A 20540-nucleotide genomic window follows, 5' to 3' on the forward strand; every position below is an offset into this window, starting at 1 on the left:
GGGGGGGAGATGAAAAAAACCAGCAGCAGTTCCGGAGATCGTGATTTTAAAAATAATAATAAGAGGGAGAAATAATAAGGGTGTGTTTTTTTGGGGGGGGGGGTGTTCCTTGTGGGGTGTCCCCCTTCCGCCTCTCGGCTCCTTAATCTTGATTTAAAAGGGCAGAGGATTTATGAATGAACGGGGACCCACCCACCTCGGAGCGCGGCGGGAGACCATGTGACCACAACCTCACACAACAAGCCCGGGCGGGGGCGGCGGCTGTCATTCAAGGCAGGACCGGCCGCTTCTGATTGGAGGGGAGGGGATTTTTAAGAACCGGGCGGGCGGAGGGGAGTGGGGGTTATATAAAGAGAATAAAAATTCATATTTATGCGTTGGGATCTCCGTGGAGAGCCGCGTAAACTCTCCCGGGTACACGTGAGCGTGCGTGCTCATGTCTGCCGGGGGATATGGCGGGAATGAATGATCGTGAATAAATGCAGCATCGCCTGTGGGAAAGAAGAGACACACGCAGGGCCCCTGAAGACCTGTGTATGCTTTGCATAACAGACTTCAGATAGAACAGAGTTTGAGTCCAGGGGCACTTTTAAGACCAACAAAGTTTAATACTGGGTATAAGCTTTCCTGCACACTTCTTCAAATACATGGAAGCAGACTTCCTCAGGGTCTTACATATAGGCAGAAAACAAAGTTTGAGTCCAGGGGCTTTTGTGTGCAGGCACACTTCTTCAGATACATAGAAACAGTTTTCCTCAAAGGTTGGGGGGGGGGGTTAGTTGCCAGGAAAGGCTTGTTAGAGTCAAGATGTATCAGTATCAGTGCTAAGTATAGCTATCTCTACCTACATGTAAGGGTTGAGGAAAACTGTTTCTGTGTATCTGAAGAAGTGTGCATGCACAGGAACCTGATACATATTGATGTTACGTTGGCCCTGATAAGATGATTGTACTTGTAATCTTAGTATCTCAACAGGAAGGTACACATTGGCAATATTACTTCCTCCAATATATGTAACTTCCACTGACACAAGGCCAGATACAATTGTGGCCTCACATATTTTGTGCGTCATTCAATTCCCAATTGATATCCTATTTGGGTCCTATATCAATTGTTTACTGCCTCCCAAGTGTAACAGGGGCTTTGTTGTATGTTGTGTTGTGTACTATTTGACCTCTGAAGAAGGCTCTTGCGGTCTGAAACGCGTCAGGTCATCTATGGTTCCTTTTGTGCATTTGTCACTTTGATTACATTACGAGGCTTGGGCCCCTACAAGGGTTTTAACTGTTTTTTTTTTTAATCATTAACATTTTATTGGTAGAATTAAAACGTTTTGAGAAGTCATAACTACCAATTGCATATAACAATAAAAATGTACATAAAGGTCATAAGAAAAGTTAAACATTCAAACCAATACACTAATTACAAAAAATAAATAAAAATGTAAGCTTTAAAGAATGATAAACCTTTGAACAAAGTAACTTGTTTTCGCCTCAATTTGTAATTGATGCCTGTACTGTTTGTTGCTTTAGATACAACCAAGTGTCTTCTGCCATCAAGATTGTACTTGTACTTTTGTCTGTGATTATTGATGGTTTTAACTTTTGGCCCCTTACTAGTTTTCTAAACTTCGTTTGGAGGTTTTGGCTCATGCTTGGCTGTTTTAGTTTCTCTTCCTCCTTTTTCGTGGGTGTGAACTCTAAACACAGCAACGGGCAAGGCCACAAATTTCTCAGCTTTCTCCAAGGACGGTTTTCATCTTCCTTCAGTGGGGAGCACATTGACTTTAGCTTTATTGTACATGCGTGTGTTCACATGCCATTTAATTCACACTTCCCCCATTGCTAGTCTATAAAACTGCATTCTGGTTCTACGCACGATTTGCGGTGTCGTAAAGGCTGCCACATGAAATTGAGCCAGCTTCAGAGGACGGCGGAAGACAGGAAGGCCTGGCGCCGTGATCTGGTCCATGGAGTCGCAAAGAGTCGGACTCGACTGTGCGACTGAACAACAACAAAGGCTGCCATGGCCCACTTAAAGTGCCATGGCTTGATGGCAGAGCCTCTGCTTGGCATGCAGGAAATCCCACGTTCAATTCCCAGCGTCTCCAGTTAGAAAGAAGCAGTCATTGGATGATGTGAGAGGCCTCTGCCTGAGACCCTGGAGAGCGGCTGCCAGTCTGAGTAGACAATATTGACCTCGATGGACCGAGGGTCTGATTCAGTAGAAGGCAGCCTCATGTGTTGAGTATGATCGGAGAGAGGCCATGGCTCACTGGCAGAGCCTCTGCTTGGCATGCGGAAGGTCCCAGGTTCAATCCCTGCCATTCCCAATTTAAAAAAGGATCAGGGTAGGAGGTGAACTGAAAGACCTCAGCCTGAGACACCTGGGTAGACAATACTGATTTTGGTGGACCATGGGTCCGATTCAGTAGAAAGCAGCTCCCTGTGTTTGTGTGTAAAGTCTCTGGGGTCTGCTTTGTCCTCCCTTCGAGCCCTTTCAAATAATTCCCGTCTTCTTTTGCAAACACTGTAATCTTTCGTGGCTTTTTCAAGAAAAGTGAGGCCGGTGCAACAAGCACAGGCCTGCTTGCCATTCCCGGCACCCATGAACACCCCCTTGGTCTCACGTGACAGATCAGACATTGGCAGCCCCCGTGCGAAACCTGGGCTCCCTCTCTGGGACGCCAGCTGCCCCCTCCGCACTGCAACAACTGGAGGGAGCGTGGCTTCGGCAGCAGGGAGTGTCCCAGGGCAGAAGCCAGCAGAACAGAGTTTAAGTGGCACCTTTGAGACCAATAAAGCTTTATTCCAAGTGTACGCTTTTCCTGCACAAATCAAACTTCCTCATACAAAACAGAAGCCAGTCCAGGTGATGGGCACAGATGTGGAGAGGGAGCCTGCCCAAACCAGTTCCCGACTGTACGTCTCAGTTGCCGGCTTGGGCACTCCGCCTTCTGACTGTAAAAAAACTGCTCTCCCTCTGTTCCAGGCTCTTGGTTTTTACGACCTGCCGTTTTTATTTGACCAGGGCTTTCCCTGTTTCGCAAGGCGCCTCAAACAAGTTGGAGGAGGGTGTTTTCTTTTTTGCTTTAAATGTTTTGAAGGAGGCCATTAAAAGGAACCAAGGCAGGCTCCAGGGGGACAAAGGGCAGGGCTTTTCCAGAGAGCTGCCTCTCTGCAAAAACATGGGGGGGGGGGAGTGAATGAATGGAAAAAGATGCAAAGGCCCAGGAGGGCTGCAGGTGGAACACCAGGCCTGTTGACTACCAGAAACAAACAGGCCGGCCTCCTACCCCGCTGGGCTGGAACAGATGTGAGGCGGGCGGCTCCGTACAGAGGGGCCGTCCTGGCCGGCTCTCCTTTCGTGACAAATTATTTTTATTTTAATCTGTTTACATCCTGCCTTGCTCCCCAATGGGGACCCACAGTGGCTTACATCATTCTCCTCCATTTTATCCTGACAACCACCCTGTGAGGTAGGCTTGGCTGAGAGGCTGTGACTGGCCTGAGGTCACCTAGCAAGCTTCTATGGTCCAAGTGGGGATTCGAACCTGGGTCTCCCAGGTACTAGTCCAACACTCTTTAACCGCTACACACCAGCTAGGGCAAATCAGGTTTATCTAGTCCAGCATCCAGCTTCAGGGAAGCCTTGAGGTACTTCACTGCAGCTCCTTGTGTGTGTGTGTGTGTGTGGGGGGTTAGACTGTCTCATCAGGACCTGGAGGTTCAGTTTAGCTGCAGGGTTCATTGCGTCTTTCCACCCTGATCTGGTTTCTGTTCCCAGGTTCACAGACAGCCATGATGGACCGGAGCAGGACACTCACCTGCGTGAACCCTGGATCTCTCTGCCTGTCTCAGCAAACACACCCTATACCGCCTTAGCAAGATGGAGCAATCCCCACCCACAACGTGCAAATTGAGAGAACAATGCTCTCTTTCAGCCACCTCTGAACATGCCCCCCCCTCATTTTTGCAGAAAATGTGACTGCTGTTGGACAAGGAAAACACTCTACACAGCCAAGATGCTGTAAAATGCTTGAAGGGAGACAGATGGGGTCTAAGGATGGGATTCTCACACATCAGGGTACATCAATCTCCAGTTCTAGCATATTTATTACCTATGTTGTCCCCCCCCCCCAAGTTGGACTGAAACAGAAATGGGCCCACTGATGGAACCTGGTATTTTTGGCCACTGTGTGAGTGTTGGACTGGATGGGCCTTTGGCCTGATCCAACATTGGCTTCTCTTATGTTCTTATGTTAAAAAAAATAAGCGTCCTCACTATTTTGCACGCTAATTTAACAAACCACTCCTATATATACAACCATGATATGCAATTCCATTTCATTGTCTTGACAAAGCGTCCGTGCACGTGAAAGCTCACTTCTCAAAACTTGGTCTTAAACTTTGTGCTCTTGGAACAGTGAGCGATGACGGGGAGGACTCCAAGAGCCCACCTGGATACTGAACTTGTGTACAAATGAAGACTCTGTTAAGGTCAGGGGTAATTTGCCGCCAAGATAAAAACTTGGAAGATATGACCAGCTGTATTTTGGCATAAAGTGCCCTCTACTGGGAGAAAGGAGGCATGCACCCCCCCCCCCCCATCTTTTATCTGAAGAATCCTCCTTTTAAAAAGGCAAGGATCCCATGGCATCTTAAACACAACTCATGGTCAGTGGCAGTGCTGGCCTTGAAAGACCCACATGCAAACGACCACTGAACCCCAGAATTCAAAGTGTGTGCTTTTGGACCAATCCCTCTCTGCCTAGCGTGGGATAAATGTACTGTTTAATGCACCTACTTCCTCAAGCACCGCAAAGTGAATTCTCCACCTAGCATGGGATAAATGTACTGTTTAATGCACCTGCTTTCTCAAGCACCGCAAAGTGAATTCTCGTCTGCAAGATTCTCACAGAGGTCCTCGTCCGCCCCCCCCCCCCTTGGCTGAAATGTTCTGACATGGTTGACTCCTACTAGGTTGTGACAAACACAAAACAGTTCTCACAATCCAGGGCTTGGATCTGAGATGTTAAATCACAAAATCCAAGCTGACACCCAAGACCCTGAGCCCCTAACAAGGAGCAACTGGAGTTGGGGGGAGAGGACCACCCACTTCTCACCACAATCCCCACCCAACAAAGCATCATTGAAACCGCCCGTCCCCAGTAGAAAAGAGCAAGAGTCCAGTTGCACCTTAAAGACAAACGGAATTTATGCCGGGGGATGTACTTTGAGCCCCCTGCCACAAATTTTGTGTCCTTTAAGGTGCTACTGGACTCTTGGCTCTTTTCCACTGCTACAAACCCAGCTACCCATCTTGATCTTCCCCCAGTGGTCACTCACAGCTGGAGGCTCTGTTTCTGGCTGCCCTCCAACAGAGGCATTTCCTGCTCTCTTCCTTTCCAGCACAAGACGTAAGGGGGAAGGCTTAGCCTGCAGAGCAGCAGCTGCTGCAGCAGTGTTGTTGAATCGCCAACTGCACAGCAGCTATGAGGATTCCAGATTTTTAGATAACTGCACCCAGAGGCTCCCCCTCATTGCTTACAGGCCACAGGGTGGCAGTTTTAGTCTCCACCTCCCCAGGACATTGCCATTAGCAGTTTTCAATTCAGAAGGTCTTTGCAACAGAGACAACCCGGCACATTTCTGCACCTGGGGGGGATCAGGCTGCTGACACACATGAAGGTTTCTTCGGGCACCTTTGTGCCCAATGGATGTCAGGCTATGTGTCAAATATACACTATGATCCAGAAGCAAACAATACTCTCCCGTCACTGACTCCCCCTACAGACAGAAGGATGCCTTTGGATTCCAGCTGCCTGGCTCACGCACAGCCGTATCTAGCCATACAGGTCACACTCTGGGAAAATAAACTGAACAAAATGCTCCAAACACCATTTCTAATTCAGCTTTAAGACCTGTAGTCTAAGAGCATCATTTTTAAAGGATCCCAGTTGATCAGAGACCATTAAGATCTCTGTGGGGAGTGTTCCATTTGCAGTCTTGTGATTTTTGGGAATAAAAGTCAGGGCTGAAGCTCCCTGGCCCTCTGCCCTAATAGCCACAGCTGCCATTTCCTGGTAAAAACAGAATGTGACCGAAACCTCCTCTCTAAATCCAGAAAAGCAGCAACAGGACCAATGAACGTACCTAAAGATCTACTACCCAAGTGATTCATTTCCTTTCCATCGAGACCTCTCCACACCTGCCTCTACCCCACCCCAACTGGCATCAACTTTCAAGCTGGTTTCCAGGGCAGAGCACAGTTGGAAGACTATCACCAGCTAGCCCAATGGTTTCAGTGGGGTGGGGACACCAAAGCCTTTTCATATTCGGGCTCAAACCACTTAGATGCCAGGCATATTCAGTAACTTCGTCTGCTTGAACTCCAAAAGCCATGGCAAGGCCATTAGAATGTTACCAAAACATCTCTACATCCAGAAAAGCTGCAACAGGGCCAATGTGTACCTAAAGATCTACTACCCAAGTGATTAACATAAGAACATAAGAGATGCCAATGTTGGATCAGGCCAAAGGCCCATCCAGTCCAACACTCTGTCATACAGAATTCCATCTTCTTTTTTTACTGCCAGTGCTGAGGTGAGATTTTAAATAGTGGCCCTTGAAGTCCTTTTTATAAATTATAATTGTTTTGTTTATACTGTAGGACACTGTATTCCAAGACAGGTAGCTTATAATTTTTGTTAAACTTTGCCCACAGACACAACCAGAACTTTTCACCCAAAGGTGCTCTTCCATCTCTACTGAACAAAATTTGAGTCCAATAGCTGCTTTAAGATCTACAGTTTACTTCTGGGTATAAGCTTTCATGTGCCTGCCCAGAATTAAGCTTTGTTGGTCTTAAAAATGCCACTGGACTCAAACTTTGTTGTTACTACAGATTGACATGGCCACCCACCTGAATCTATTTCCATTTGTACTGTCCACCACCACCATATACTATGTACAAAATAGAAAAAGACCTGCCTCAATAAAATTGAACAAAAAATACGAGCTCCATTTTTCTAGTTCTTACGTAAGACTGGCTTCAGAAGCAATACTTCTAGGCTTTACAGGATTAACAAGATTTCTCCATTTAAACTACATTGCTCTCTAGATGCCGTTTTTGTTGGGCTCTCAATTAACAATTTTTATGAGCCCCCTCGCCTATTACTAAAAGCACACAGGGGGCAAGGCCTCAGGAGGTAGCCGACCCAACAGTGCTTCTTTCCGAGCAGGAAGTTATCAACCTCTCTGGTGCTTGTTTTCTCTGCAAGTTATGTTTCTGTAGCATGCTTGGCTGGTCCACTGCAGCCAGGCAGCAATAATCCAATTCCAAACCTAGGATTAAACTAACCCTTCCCCCGCCCCCACAGCTCCCCAAAGGACCTGGGGGCACTTGATACCCAGTCTGCTTCTGAATATGCCCTCAAATGCATTATCCAATGCTTCTTGTGGTACTGGTCTACTTTCTCAGACTTGCAATTTCTGGAGAGGCCTCAACTCTAGAGCACACACAGGACATCCCAAAGGCTCCCAGTTCCAGCTCATGCTTTACCCAGGTGAAAGGATTTCTGGTGGTGTGACTAGGTCAAGGCCTTAAATCCACTGACAAACACTGGGATGGATGGACCAACCCTTGGTGGCTATGCAACAAATCTCATATGCTCAAGGTTGTAGTTTTGTGCACAGTTGCCTGGAAGGAAGGCCCATTTAGCTCACCAGGGCTTCTGAGTAAACATGCAGATGAACACTAATTAGCATCACTGAAACTTCCTTGGTTTGTTCAAATCTTTTCAGCAGAAAGATAACTTGCATACCTCACAGCTTAAGGAAGTATCCACAGGGAAGGGAGCCCAAACAAGGTATTTCCAACATGCAGAAAAGCCTGACCGAGCAGTTCGATGCCTCTTGCAGCAAAGCTGTCAGTGCACCACAGGGACCCCCCCCCCCCCCGGCTTAGAAGTATCAACAGGGAAGGGAGCCCAAACAAGGTATTTCCAACATGCCGAAAAGCCTGACGGAGCCGTTCGATGCCTCTTGCAGCAAAGCTGCCAGTGCACCACAGGGACCCCCCCCCCCAGGCTTAGAAGGCACCTGCCTGATGAGACCTTTTTAAGTACTGCCTACATAGCTAGGGGCAAGCCTACAGTGATGAGGTGCAAACCACCTAGCAAGCCAGGGCATGATGGGGGTTGAGAGCCCTCATTTGCCAGCTTTTTTAGTATGCCTGTTTATTACTATCTTGTTCCAATACTACCTTGAAAAATTACTCCCAAGCACATCCATTTTCCCCAAAAACTTGAGAATACTGGTGACAGTTCACTTCAACTCCACAACTTGGATGCAAACAAGGAAGCTGTGCTCCATTCTTAACCTTATTAGACTGGATGGGGTTGTGTGTGTAGAACGGATGCCCATGAAGAGCAGAATGCATTCTATGATGTTCTCAGCTACCCCTTCTAGAAACCAAGTTTCTCCCAGAACACTAAACCCCCAAGCACTAAAGAATCTCAGTATGGAGAACATTTGTGGTGCTGAGAGAAAACGATCAGTGATCCAATTCTTCCTGAAGGTGGTCTTCATTTGCTTGCAGTCATAGCTCCTACATTCATTAACCACAGTAGATTTGTTTCATAATGTGGTGCAAGTTGGCTTTCTACTAGCCAAGCTATAACCCTTGAGCACTGGGGGAATCTCTAGCAGCTTAACACATCCCACTATGCCTTCTACTACCACAAGTGTATAGGCAAAAAAGTCAACTACGTTTTAGCCCCATGTTTATTTATTAACTTGGCACTTTTCCACTTGACCAGTGAATCCAAAAATACACAGTCCCCTGGACTTTCCTGGATTGGCGCCGTGGCCATCCATCCACCTCGGCTTCCTTGCAAGCAGCTCAGGGCTGAAAGAAAGAAGCAAAAGTTAAAACAGAAGTGGGCACAAGCAGGCACCTGCCATTAGAATTCAACAAACTCTTAAACTGGAAGCTTCAGGATAGTTTTAACAGTTAAAGCCATGGGAACGTGAACTACTTCCTCAGTGCTTTTCAGACATAGAAGGCTTTTTTTATCTATAACATTTTATCCTACCCTTTCTCAAGGCAACATACATGGTTCCCACTGCTGAGGTAGGTTGACTGAGTTCACCCAGGAAGCCTGGTTCAGTACTCTGAACACCACATCACAACTGGTTCTCTCGAGAAGCTCAGTACCTGCTTCCAAAGCTGAAGGTCTACTATGGTCCCAAAGGTTGGTCATCAGGCTCAAAAATCAGTTCTCAGTTACCCTCTCTCTCTTCAACCTGCCAAGACAAACAGATGTTACAAAAAGCCATGCCCGTCACTGAAAAGCTGTGCTTTCTACATCCCCCTCCCCTACATAGAACCACCAGTTTTCTACAAAGGGCTTCCACAAGCCATCTATGGAACCCGACGGCAAATCAAAAGCCCTGTGTGGGCTAGCTATTCCAAAAATGAATAAATGCCTCTCAGGTGGGCCGACAGCACCCTGAACCCACACTATGGTTACTTGAGAACAGTGTGGGCCTATGGGATAAAGTTAATGGCAAAAAACATTCCAGTTAACATGACTTCAATGAAGTCTTAAGGTAGTGTCTCCAGAGATAAGTATAATCACATGGGGGGATATTCACTTCCCATCTTAAGATGGCTGTATACACCCCTTCTGACCCGTCAAATTTGTGCCACAAGCCAAAGACTCTAACAGGGAAAAAGTTTTAAAAGGTGTTTTTAGCTGACCAGAATTGGCAGAGGTAATCTACTTCACATGGGTTAACATTCAGACTTTCCAAAAAAAATGAGCTCTCAACAGGAGGAAGGATGCGGACATGAGCAAAAGAGTTACCTCGAATTACAGGACTATCCCCAATATGAACTAGCCAAGAGAGCAGCTTTCGGTCTCAGAGGTTCTCTCTGTTGGAGGCACAACACTTCTTTTTCGCCAAGGCACTGCAGTTTTCCATACGCTAGCAGAGAATTCTTAGAACTTAGAAGGCAACGACAAAGCTAGCTAAATTAGGTCACAGTTATCTGCCTTGGAACACGGTCACACTAGCAGCAGCTGACCCAGTCAATGAGAGACTATTTCAAATTCTAAAGTAACATCTGGCTGGCTTTCAGCTTAGCAAACTGTCAGCTGGCTCTTGCTTGTGCTACTACGGAGCTATTGCTACCTCAAGCTCATTAATCTAGACAGTTACGGAGCACATTACTAAGGACAGCAGTGACATCGCCAATGTTAATTTCAAAGGTTGGATTACTTCCAGCCAAAATTAATTGGTCCCATTAAGAGCAGGGGAATTTACTACCTTTAAGACTTGTTTCTATCCACCAAAAGGTGACCAGTTTCTAACTATGTCTTAGAAACTACATCAGAACTGGTACTAAAGGTTTAACTAACACTGATCTACTAGGTGTCACTGATGCTTGTCTATCTAGCTATTCCTAACACAAGTTACTCACTGTGCTGCTTGTCCTTTAAACTATAACTGTACACTTTTTAATTATCATCCAGAATTGTGTTGTGCAGCAAGATGTAAGATTTCAAGAGCAGATTTTGTTTCAGATGGACTTTTAATAGGCTTCGTGAAGCCAAAGGAAAACTGTACAAGAAATCCTTTTACCACTTCAAAATTACAACATCAATGGAATTAGGCATACTTTCTTTCCAGTAAAAAAAGATCATTATAAACAAACAATTTTTTCATGAACCTCTTGTGAAGTAAGATTTGCAGATCTCTGGGTAAGTTTTATGGCATACAAGTAAAAGTCTTAATGCAGGTTGAACATACAAGCAATATCTCTTTAGATATATCAAGGTGGTTTTGCTTTTAAATTCATACCCAGGCTGCAATACCTACCTTGCTACACTAAAGGAATGTTACAAAACGATGTACTAAAAACAAAAATGAGATCACAGCTTGGTCAGCTTCTACTTAAGAATTAAGGTCCCTCCTCACTCAGAACAGAAATGGGGCCCCAAAACCTTCCAAGTCTTTTTTTTTAAAAAAAACTCAACACCTTGGCTCATAAAGAACTAAAATCTTAAGTGCTTTAAAAGTTAAAACACTTGAGAAAAAAAACCCAGAGCTTTGAGTCTCAACAGACCATCACATATTAGAAGCTGTCAAGGCTGTGTTTTTGACAAGGTCAGAACTGAGTTTTACTACAAAAGTGAGAATACAAAGGAGATGGACTACACAAGAACGTTTTCAGCGAAGCTCCAAAAATCTTTATAAATACAGCCATTGGAAGGACGATCTTGAGTCAGGAAGGTTTTTTACTCGTTGTGTGTAGCTGAGGACAAGAAGCAGGCACAATTGTAAAGGCACTGAAGCATAGAAAAGTTCCAGCATTTTTCTCTCCCCTACTCACTTCCTAAAAGCTAGCTAGTCCTTTTGACCCCACCCCTTCACGTTTAAAAGTCTTGCCTCTGGACTTTTGGGAATGATTCCTGGTACAACTGCCAGCTTCAGAAATGCTAGTAATGTTTCGACTTGGATTGCCTTTTGGGTCCGACTAACGCTACACATGCATTACGGGTGTTTTGCTTTTTGGTGACACAAACGCCTGAAGGCCTGCCAAAAAAGCAGCACTTTCATAGGCAATTTTTTTTCCAGCACTGTGCTCCAAGTGAGCTTTTTGTTATTTTCCAAGTTACCACTGCAAGGCGAGAAAGAGGCTCCAACCAATCCCGTGACAGTGTATCCTCCGTCTCCTTGTGATCTATGACTTACCATAACTGTCGTAGCTGTCTCTATAGGACCCTCCGGAAGGCCTGTCACCATAGCTGCCTTGACTCCGGCTGCAGAACACATGGAAAACAAAGCCGTTTCAACCGAAAAGCGCATTCGCAAGTACAACATGCAACCATAACGATTCCTTTTCAACCCTTCCAACGTAACAAACTAAGATTCACACAGTCGCTTACCTGCTACCATAGTAGTCCCTGGACCCACTGTATCCTCCACTTCTGGATTCAAATCTGCTGCCCCCATAGCCTCTGTCTCCACCAGCGCCTGGAAAAGGACACAAGCAGGAAAATGCAAAATGTTGCCAGCTTGTTTGCCATCAAAGCAACAAGGAGAAATTGCTCAAGAAAACCTGCTCACCTCTGGAGAAGCCACGGCCCCGACCTCTGCCACCACGGAAAAAGCCTCTGCCACCAGCTGATCCCCCTCTGTAGCCACGGGATCTGTTGTCTGATGATTTGCCTGCTTGATCTACCCTGATCTGGCGGCCATCAACAGACTGAAAAGCATCAACAGGAGCATTAATACTGTTGCTTAAAGAACAAGAACACACAAACCACTGCAACATCCACACACACACCAAAAATCTCACTGAACTTTTATCAGTACCTATTGTTATGGGTAAGACAATACACCCAAACTGTAGGGCCGCTGCACAGAAAGAAAGATGCTTTGCACTTCAATATAATAACATAACAAGCACATTCTCTTTCAGCTGCCCAAGCCTAACTCTGACACCTGTAACAACTTCTGGTACTGAGTGCCTTACCTTTCCATTCATGGCCATCATTGCATCTTTTGCGTCATCAATGTTCTCAAAAGTGACAAATCCAAATCCTCTAGATCTCTGGGTTTCTCTGTCTTTTACAACAACAACTGGAACAAAAGCATAAAAGCTGTTTAAAGCATCTTTATACAAAAGGAGACCAGCAGAACAGTGCACTCTCAAGGACTTCTGCTTGAGATGGAGAAAACAGTCATGGTGGTATTTGATGCCCCTTCTGAGCTTTCAGAAACCCCGACAATCAATGGAATTTAAGCATATATTTTTACCTTCAGATATCTGTCCGTATTTAGAGAAGACCTGCTCCAACGACTGTTCATTGGTGTCAAAACTGAGCCCACCGACAAAGAGTTTTCCATCATCTGATGCCATTTTGTTCTGTGAGCAAAAACACCAAATTCAGTATTTACCAAAAAGTCCTTTGGAAAAAAGCAAACCTCGCAGCATAAGCTTTAGTTCACCTGGTGAAAGACTGCTACACTTTCATCCCTTTTTGACAACCAGAAGCCATCAAAATTGTTTTCTCTACTATCAAAACAAAGGGCCCTGCATAATGAGGCCATGGATCTGGAAGGATTAAGGATTTAGGCTTTCAAAGAGCTTAACAGCTGCTTTGCACAAATTGCTTACCCCTCCGAGTTTAGAAAAGCCCAGAAGAAGAGAGGAAACTCTCACACACTAAATCAATTTAATATTTGACAGAGGCAACGCCTAACCCATTTTGCAGTGTTTGCCCCATTGGGCTACCTGGTTTCATTTAACACTTTTCCCCAAAGGAAGCACACTAGTGAGCTCAATGTTATCAAATGCCATTTTCAATCCAATCACCTCTCTAAAACGTGCCTTAAGATTCTGTCTGTTATAAAAACTAGAAACCTGTTTCAAGAATAATGTAATATTACATTTCATCAGCCTCATAAGGTGAAGCCAAAAAACACAGAAAACAATTCTATCAGTAGACCAGTCAACACGCCTTCCGAGAAAAAAGATATTTTCCCTATAGGCATCACTCAACCATCCACCCCTCCCTCAGCAACGGGAATAAAGCTCCTTCTGCGCGCATGCGCGCCCCACTCATCAGTTCAGTCAGTTTGCCTGCAGAGGGCGCCCAATACAATCCACACGATACTCTAGAGCGCATGCGCGAGCAAATGCCAGCCATCACCCGACTTTCCTCTGCCGCCATTTTAAGACTACAGCTCAAGAAGCGACAGGAAGCCATTTTGATTTTAAGAGTGGTGTCGCCGGCCGGCAGGCCCCCTTCCCTCAGTTCATTTTTAAAAAACGTCTCGAATTAACACAAAAATAGAAAGCGCCGCAATTTACCGCATTTAGATACCACCCGGTTCACTTTAACGACCAACCACCCTCTGCTCTCCCCACTGTCCCCTTCCGTCTTCTCGCACGTCCCTGCCATCCCCCCACCCGACTTACCGGCTTCTGTGTTATAGTGCGCGACCACACTCTTCAAAGTCTCCGCACGAACAACGCAACGGTTTCCCTGCGCTAGCGCTTATATACCCCCACATAAGCTCCGCCCACCTCATGAACGTGCTCGGCTTTGTAAATAGCGGCCCCACCTCCTGGGAGCATGAGGTAATCCCCGACGGGCCCCTTCCATTGGTCGGGACCTGATTAATATGCATGAAGAGAGGTGGTGTGAGGGGAAGGCGCTTCAACGGAGGACCGGCCTCCAGTGGCCCCTTTCTATTTCCATCATCACGGGGCATACTGAAGAAAGAAGGGATTGGGTGACATGCGGGTAATAGAATATGGTTGCTTAGGGAAACAAGCCGCTGCTCCTTGCTCGAGAGAGCTGATTGGCGGACTGCCTTCTTCCCCCCACCCTCTCCCGGCTCCACCCCCAAAGTCTCCAGGTATTTCCCAACCCGGACCTGGCAACCCTAGTTGGGGTCCAGTGGTGCTTTAAAGAGCAACAAAGTTTAACTCTGGGTATCGGGTGCATACACCCACAAAAGTTTAACTCTGGGTATCGGCTTTCGGGTGTATGCACCCACAAAAGTTTAATTCTGGGCAGTGTTCCCTCTAAGCTGAGTTCGTGTGAGCTAGCTCACAGTTTTTTAACCTCCAGCTCACACATTTTTGTCAGCTTGGGAAGAATGGCTCCAGAGCAAACTAATTTATGCAGTAGCCAAATTGTTCGCTCACAACTTTAATGCCAGTAACTCACAAAGTACAATTTTAGCTGTGATCATTGCTGCTAACTAGGGGTATTCAGTCCTTACATATGTATTCACAACAAGAAGGACTATGCATCCTCTGTATTTTGACGTCTTTCAGTGTATTTCTTTTTCAGAATAGTACATTACAACACTGAATGTATGCAAGGAATCTTAGGATGTCTGCTGACATAACAGTATTCTTTGGAGGGGGAGGTAATGTCCCTCCATGCCTGACAGGAGAGAATGAAGATTCCCAGTCACATATTTATTGCTTTACAACTGTTGACCCTAAAAGCTTAACTTGTTCTTTAGTGTCACTTTGTATATCTTGATCATCATTGTGTTGCATGTTGATTTGCTGTGCATTCTCTGGCTACAGATTTGAACCTTCCCTGCCATTCTAACGGATTTGATAAAGTGTGCGTGCACACGAAAGCTCACACCTTGAATAAACCTTTGTTGGTCTTCAAGGTGCCCCACTGGATTCTAAATTTGTTCTGCTGCTTCAGACCAACACGGCTGACCAACTGGATCTAGGAATATTCCTAACATTCCAACCCCAAAAGGGGGCATTTTCATCAGTTTTTTAAAAAGAGCCCAAAAGAGGACAGACGCCATAAAAAGATGACACCTGGTGACCCTAACTAATGTGTTTCCCACAATTTTGCATGTTCCAGCCTCAACTAAGCATCCTTGTGGCCTTTTCTTTCTAAATTGCGCTTCCTTCCAAGGAACCTTTTTCGGAGCTTCCACATTCTCGCAAAGCACATTCTTCTCAGACCTCTCAAATGTGTATGTTCAGATATTTTGCTGTCTCCTGCCGCATCTTGTAGATCCCCGCTACAAAATACACAACTCCTTCACATTTTATGTTCCTCTCCTGAGGGAACCTTCCCAAAAGTCCATCCTCACAATCTTTGTGCCCCCTGTTAAGTGTGCCCCCACCAAAACCCAAAAATTGGTCATTTGTACTTTGTAGGCCCTTTACACCCCAAAAGTAAAGGACATCATATAACACCTCCTAAAGCATCTTTATCCACACATATTGTGCCTCTCAAAAGATCCCCTCATATTCGTGTTCCCTTAAGTTCCCCCCATTTTTTGTCCCTTAAGTACGTAAGCCATTGCATACTTTCCCACAATTTCTCTAGTTGCTTGTTTTAAAGATGAGTGCATTTCCCAACATTTTAGTTACCATTTTTCCTAACTCCATTTTTCACTCTGTTGCCTCAGAGACCCTTACAAATTGCCTTAGCAGCCTGTGGGTTCCCACCACACCCCCAAAACATGTACAACTTGCTGTGCTGAGACCCCAAAATATATGGTTGACAATCTCTAGGTGGGGCCTGGAGAACTCCTTGAATTACAATTATTTCCTGCCTACATAGGAGGAAATGGCTACTTCAGAGAGTGAATTCCATGGCATTACACCCCAAAGAGGTCCCTCTGCTCCCCAGACTATGCCCCAAATATCCAGGAATTTCCAACCTCAGAATTGGCAACCTTCCCCCTCCACACAAATGAATCCTTTTCTGGAATGTAGAAACAGGAAGCACGTGGCTCTCATGGCATTTGAGTAACCATGAAAATCCACAAATCATTCATGTTTTAGATCAACTCCAGCAAATTAAACCACAAGATACTGTCCTAGTTGTGTTGTTGTTGTTCAGTTGCACAGTCGAGTCCAACTCTTCGCGACCCCATGGACCAGATCACGCCAGGCCTTCCGGTCTTCCGCCATCCTCTGAAGTTTGCTCAACTTCATGTTCGTTGCATCTATGACACTGTCTAACCTAGCTGTGTAGAGTCAGAAAATATGGATATCCAAGCTCGTGTAATGTAGGCTATGTTATACACACGAGAACATCTTTTGTATCCATGATCAGATACAAGTTAGGACACATTTTTCCTTCAGAGAACTCGATCGGGATGTGTTACAATTATTTCCTGCCTACATAGGAGGAAATGGCTACTTCAGAGAGTGAATTCCATGGCATTACACCCCAAAGAGGTCCCTCTGCTCCCCAGACTATGCCCCGACAATTATTTCCTGCCTACATAGTTCCCCTGGAGGAAATGGCTACTTCGGAGGGTGAATTCCATGGCATTACACCCCAATGAGGTCCCTCTGCTCCCCAGACTATGCCCCAAATATCCAGGAATTTCCAACCTCAGAATTGGCAACCTTCCCCCTCCACACAAATGAATCCTTTTCTGGAATGTAGAAACAGGAAGCACGTGGCTCTCATGGCATTTGAGTAACCATGAAAATCCACAAATCATTCATGTTTTAGATCAACTCCAGCAAATTAAACCACAAGATACTGTCCTAGTTGTGTTGTTGTTGTTCAGTCGCACAGTCGAGTCCGACTCTTCGCGACCCCATGGACCAGATCACGCCAGGCCTTCCAGTCTTCCGCCATCCTCTGAAGTTTGCTCAACTTCATGTTCGTTGCATCTATGACACTGTCTAACCTAGCTGTGTACAGTCAGAAAATATGGATATCCAAGCTCGTGTAATGTAGGCTATGTTATACACACGAGAACATCTTTTGTATCCATGATCAGATACAAGTTAGGACACATTTTTCCTTCAGAGAACTCGATTGGGATGTGTACTTGTGATTCCTGTCTGACATTTATTCCTGTGCATTATCTGTGTGCTCAAGACAGCGTGCCTGTCTTTCCACTTAGGCTGGAGTTACGCGTTAACCTGTGCAGTAAAACGCTTGCAAATATGGCTGCCTTCAGACATCGCTCTGCTTGTCTGCGATGGGCACAATCATGCTCCCCTCCCTCTTCTCATCATCATGTGTGGTGGTGTCTAATCAAAGGCTTCCAGTTTTGGGTATCCTGGCATCGAGTCTGGATTTCCTGTGAGGTCAGAATGGGGAAAATCGGAGGATTCTAAACCTCACTTCAATCCCAGTTTGGTTCGTGGGTGGGAAAAAGACTCCAGTTTTTCTGGCACCTGCATTCATGGGAAGCAGGAGCATGAGGACAGAGTGCCTTTGTGCCTTCAGCAGACAAACCAATGTTTGTTGTGATATCTGAACACAGCCGAAGGAGTTCTTCCCCTCTAAGTCCAATGGGAGATGTAAAACTCTGCTTAAGCTGCACAATTAATATCTAGGATCTCATTTCCATGATTCCAGCAGATCGCTGCCAGGCCTTCTGGCACAATTTGTCCTAGAACAGCCACTCTCAGGGCATTTTGTTATACAGTTCAAAATGAATGTATCATTTTGATCTCCAAAATTCAGGGACCGAAACCTGAGGAATATGTTTTTGAATATGGCGTCCCTGTCCCCGACCTCTTATCCGAAAAGGCAAAACAGAGAAAAATATTTTATCATCGGGACAAAGTAGGGTTGCCAAATGGGGGCGGGGGGCGGGGAAACCTCCGCTTTGGAGGCCCGATTTCCGCCGCGGCAGAATCGGGCCCCAGGGGGAACTCCGTCCCCCAAAGCTGCGTCACCAGAGGTGATGCAGCCACGTTGCTGATGTTGGGGGCGTGGCTGAGCTCATCGGGCCCGGCCACGCCCCCAACGTCAGCAACGTCGCACGTCACTTCCGGTGACGTAGCGGCGGCGCCTGCTCCCGGCCTCGTCGGAGCCTCCCCCGCCAGTAAGTTTGCCAGACTTGGCAACCCTAGGACAAAGTACCAGAGAGCACAGAGGACTCACATTTTGCCCATGTGCGATACACTCTAATTGCTAAAGTGTGGTTAAAATTATGAGAGGTTAATATGCATACAAAAAAATCTGAGGACACACACGACCCAATCAGTTAAACAAGTATAAAGCCAACAGTCGTGATAGTCTGACCCACAATCAAACAGTCCCAAGACTTATAAAGAATGCTGTTTATGTATTGCAATCTAAAGCAGTACAACATAATACACAACTCAATAGAAAATCCTTGAACCAGGGTACATAATCACATAATTAACGTCGTCTCCGGATTACATAATTTGAAATATTTTATATGTGTTCATAACAAAGGTAATATTACTATGTTACAGATTCTTAAGACTTGTTGTCTAACATTTATGAAACTGAGAGCTTTGGCCACCACTATGTAAGTAAGCACTAAGATTATTGTATTGTCTCTTGTTATTGGTGTAGCACATATTTAAAAAATTGTATTTTTGTACACTACAGAATATCTCCTGAAGAAGATCCATTTTTTTGAAACGTTGTTATGTAATCCAGAGACGACGTTGATTATGTGATTATGTACCTTGGTTCAAGGATTTTTCTATTGAGTTGTGTATTATGTTGTAGTGCTTTAGGTTAATATGCATCACATAATATGCATCACATCGAAGCTGTCTTTCAATCCATGCTCAGATAACAGAACCCAGTTTATTCCCCTACCTTGGCCCCTCCAGAGGCCTCTTCGACACCCTTTGTCTAAAGGCTTCAACAACCTACTGATTATTTTAATCAGGGTATACAAAAGAGCAAGCAGTTGCCTCCTTTGTGGCTGAATAATGATGGCACTCCTTGGATTTCTTTCCCTTCCTTTCACAAGCTTTTGAAAGTCATCTTTCCCTGTGTCCGTGAAGAAAGCACATTGGTCTAATGTGGAGCAGTACACTGAGGTGGGAAAAAGCTGAATTTACAAATGAAAGAGAGAATTTAAATCCTGAGGGTGCTCTGTTCACCTGGTTGAGAATACTTGCTTGTCCTCATATTTTTTGTGTATGTGGGATAGATCATAGCCAAATGAATCAAGAAGAAGAAAAAACTTGGAAGTTTGTGTATGAGTTTTTAATATATTGAGATCCACAAGGTTCCACAAACTCCCCCTTCCCAAAGTTGTTTAATTTCTTTGTGAGACCAAAAGAAATGTAAAAAGACAAATTGGAATCCAACAGTAACTAATCATTTTCTTGAAAGGGGCATGATCATCACTTCATTCCTGACACTGTAGAAAATAAATTATTTCCTCTTACTTTGGTCATTATGAAGCTGAGGACTCTGAGAGAACACAATCCTTTGAAACCAGCTGTATTTATAGGGCAAGTCCTTGTCCAATTAGTTTTGTTAACACAAAAATAACACTGTGCAACTTCATAGCAAATGGAATTTGGTATGTTCAGACGTATCCGGACCTAACAACCTGATGTTGGTTCCTTATTCCCAGTTCCTTATTCATTCCTTATTTGTGACTTCTTCATGAATTCAACCAAAAACACTGAGGAGGGTTTGAAAGGTCCAAAATATAGCTTGAACCACCATAAATCATACACCACATCCGTCATTCAGGGGACTCTCCCCTTCGAGAGGATATATGCTGCCTCGTGGTCCATGGTGCAGTTCTTGTGCCAGCTGCTTCAAAGGACAATCATGCAGGCAGGACAATCATGCAGGCAGACAGTGGGGCCAGGCTGCACCCCAAGACAATCTTTGGACCACCCCCAAATGACACAGCACCACACTCTGGATACTGCCCCCTGCAAGAAGTCATACAGTGGTGCCCGATCCAAACACTGGTTCTGGTGCTACGAGCTAATGTTTGGGTTGCCCTCAAGAAGCTGTATGTCAAAGATGATTTGAATAAGGAACTGGAACAACTCCATGACCTCTCTGCACCCCAAAATAAGGTTTGGACCACCACACATCATACACCCCCAGGTTCAGGGGACTCTCCCCTTCAAAAGGAAATATGCTGTTTCCCGGTCCAAAATGTGGTTCTTATGCCAGCTGCTCCAAAGTGGGGTGCCCGCGGGACAATCGCATAGACAGACACTGGGGCCAGGCTTCACTGGAGTCCCCTGCAAAGAGAAAG

At 45.4% G+C, this 20540-nt stretch overlaps 1 protein-coding gene across 2 annotated transcripts; it reads right to left on the reverse strand.

Annotated features, from left to right (window-relative positions):
* Positions 1–8781: 8781 nt before the first annotated feature.
* CIRBP (cold inducible RNA binding protein) lies at positions 8782–14072 on the reverse strand. Of its 2 annotated transcripts, none has more exons than XM_015407644.1 (8): positions 13996–14072; positions 12831–12939; positions 12547–12653; positions 12138–12276; positions 11957–12044; positions 11763–11830; positions 9220–9308; positions 8782–8910 (listed from the first exon to the last, which is right to left on the reverse strand). In XM_015407644.1, the coding sequence occupies exons 2-7, from the start codon at positions 12931–12933 to the stop codon at positions 9304–9306; spliced, it is 510 nt and encodes a 169-aa protein (XP_015263130.1). In that variant the 5' UTR covers positions 12934–12939; positions 13996–14072; the 3' UTR covers positions 8782–8910; positions 9220–9303. The 2 variants fall into 2 exon arrangements, with proteins under 2 accessions (XP_015263130.1, XP_015263129.1); XM_015407643.1 differs by having other exon boundaries at positions 9220–11322.
* Positions 14073–20540: the final 6468 nt, after the last annotated feature.

The sequence above is a fragment of the Gekko japonicus genome, unplaced genomic scaffold (assembly GCF_001447785.1).
Source record: "Gekko japonicus isolate JY-2015 unplaced genomic scaffold, Gekko_japonicus_V1.1 scaffold1442, whole genome shotgun sequence".
NCBI classification, from domain to species: Eukaryota; Metazoa; Chordata; class Lepidosauria; order Squamata; family Gekkonidae; genus Gekko; species Gekko japonicus.

Coding starts and splice junctions, on each gene's coding strand:
- CIRBP (XM_015407643.1), bottom strand. CDS start 12,933: ATGGCATCAGATGATGGAAAACTCTTTGTCGGTGGGCTCAGTTTTGAC. Junction 12,277..12,546: donor TGATGGCCATGAATGGAAAG/GTAAGGCACTCA, acceptor GATGCTTTTCAG/TCTGTTGATGGCCGCCAGAT. Junction 12,045..12,137: donor GGGCCGTGGCTTCTCCAGAG/GTGAGCAGGTTT, acceptor GTCCTTTTCCAG/GCGCTGGTGGAGACAGAGGC.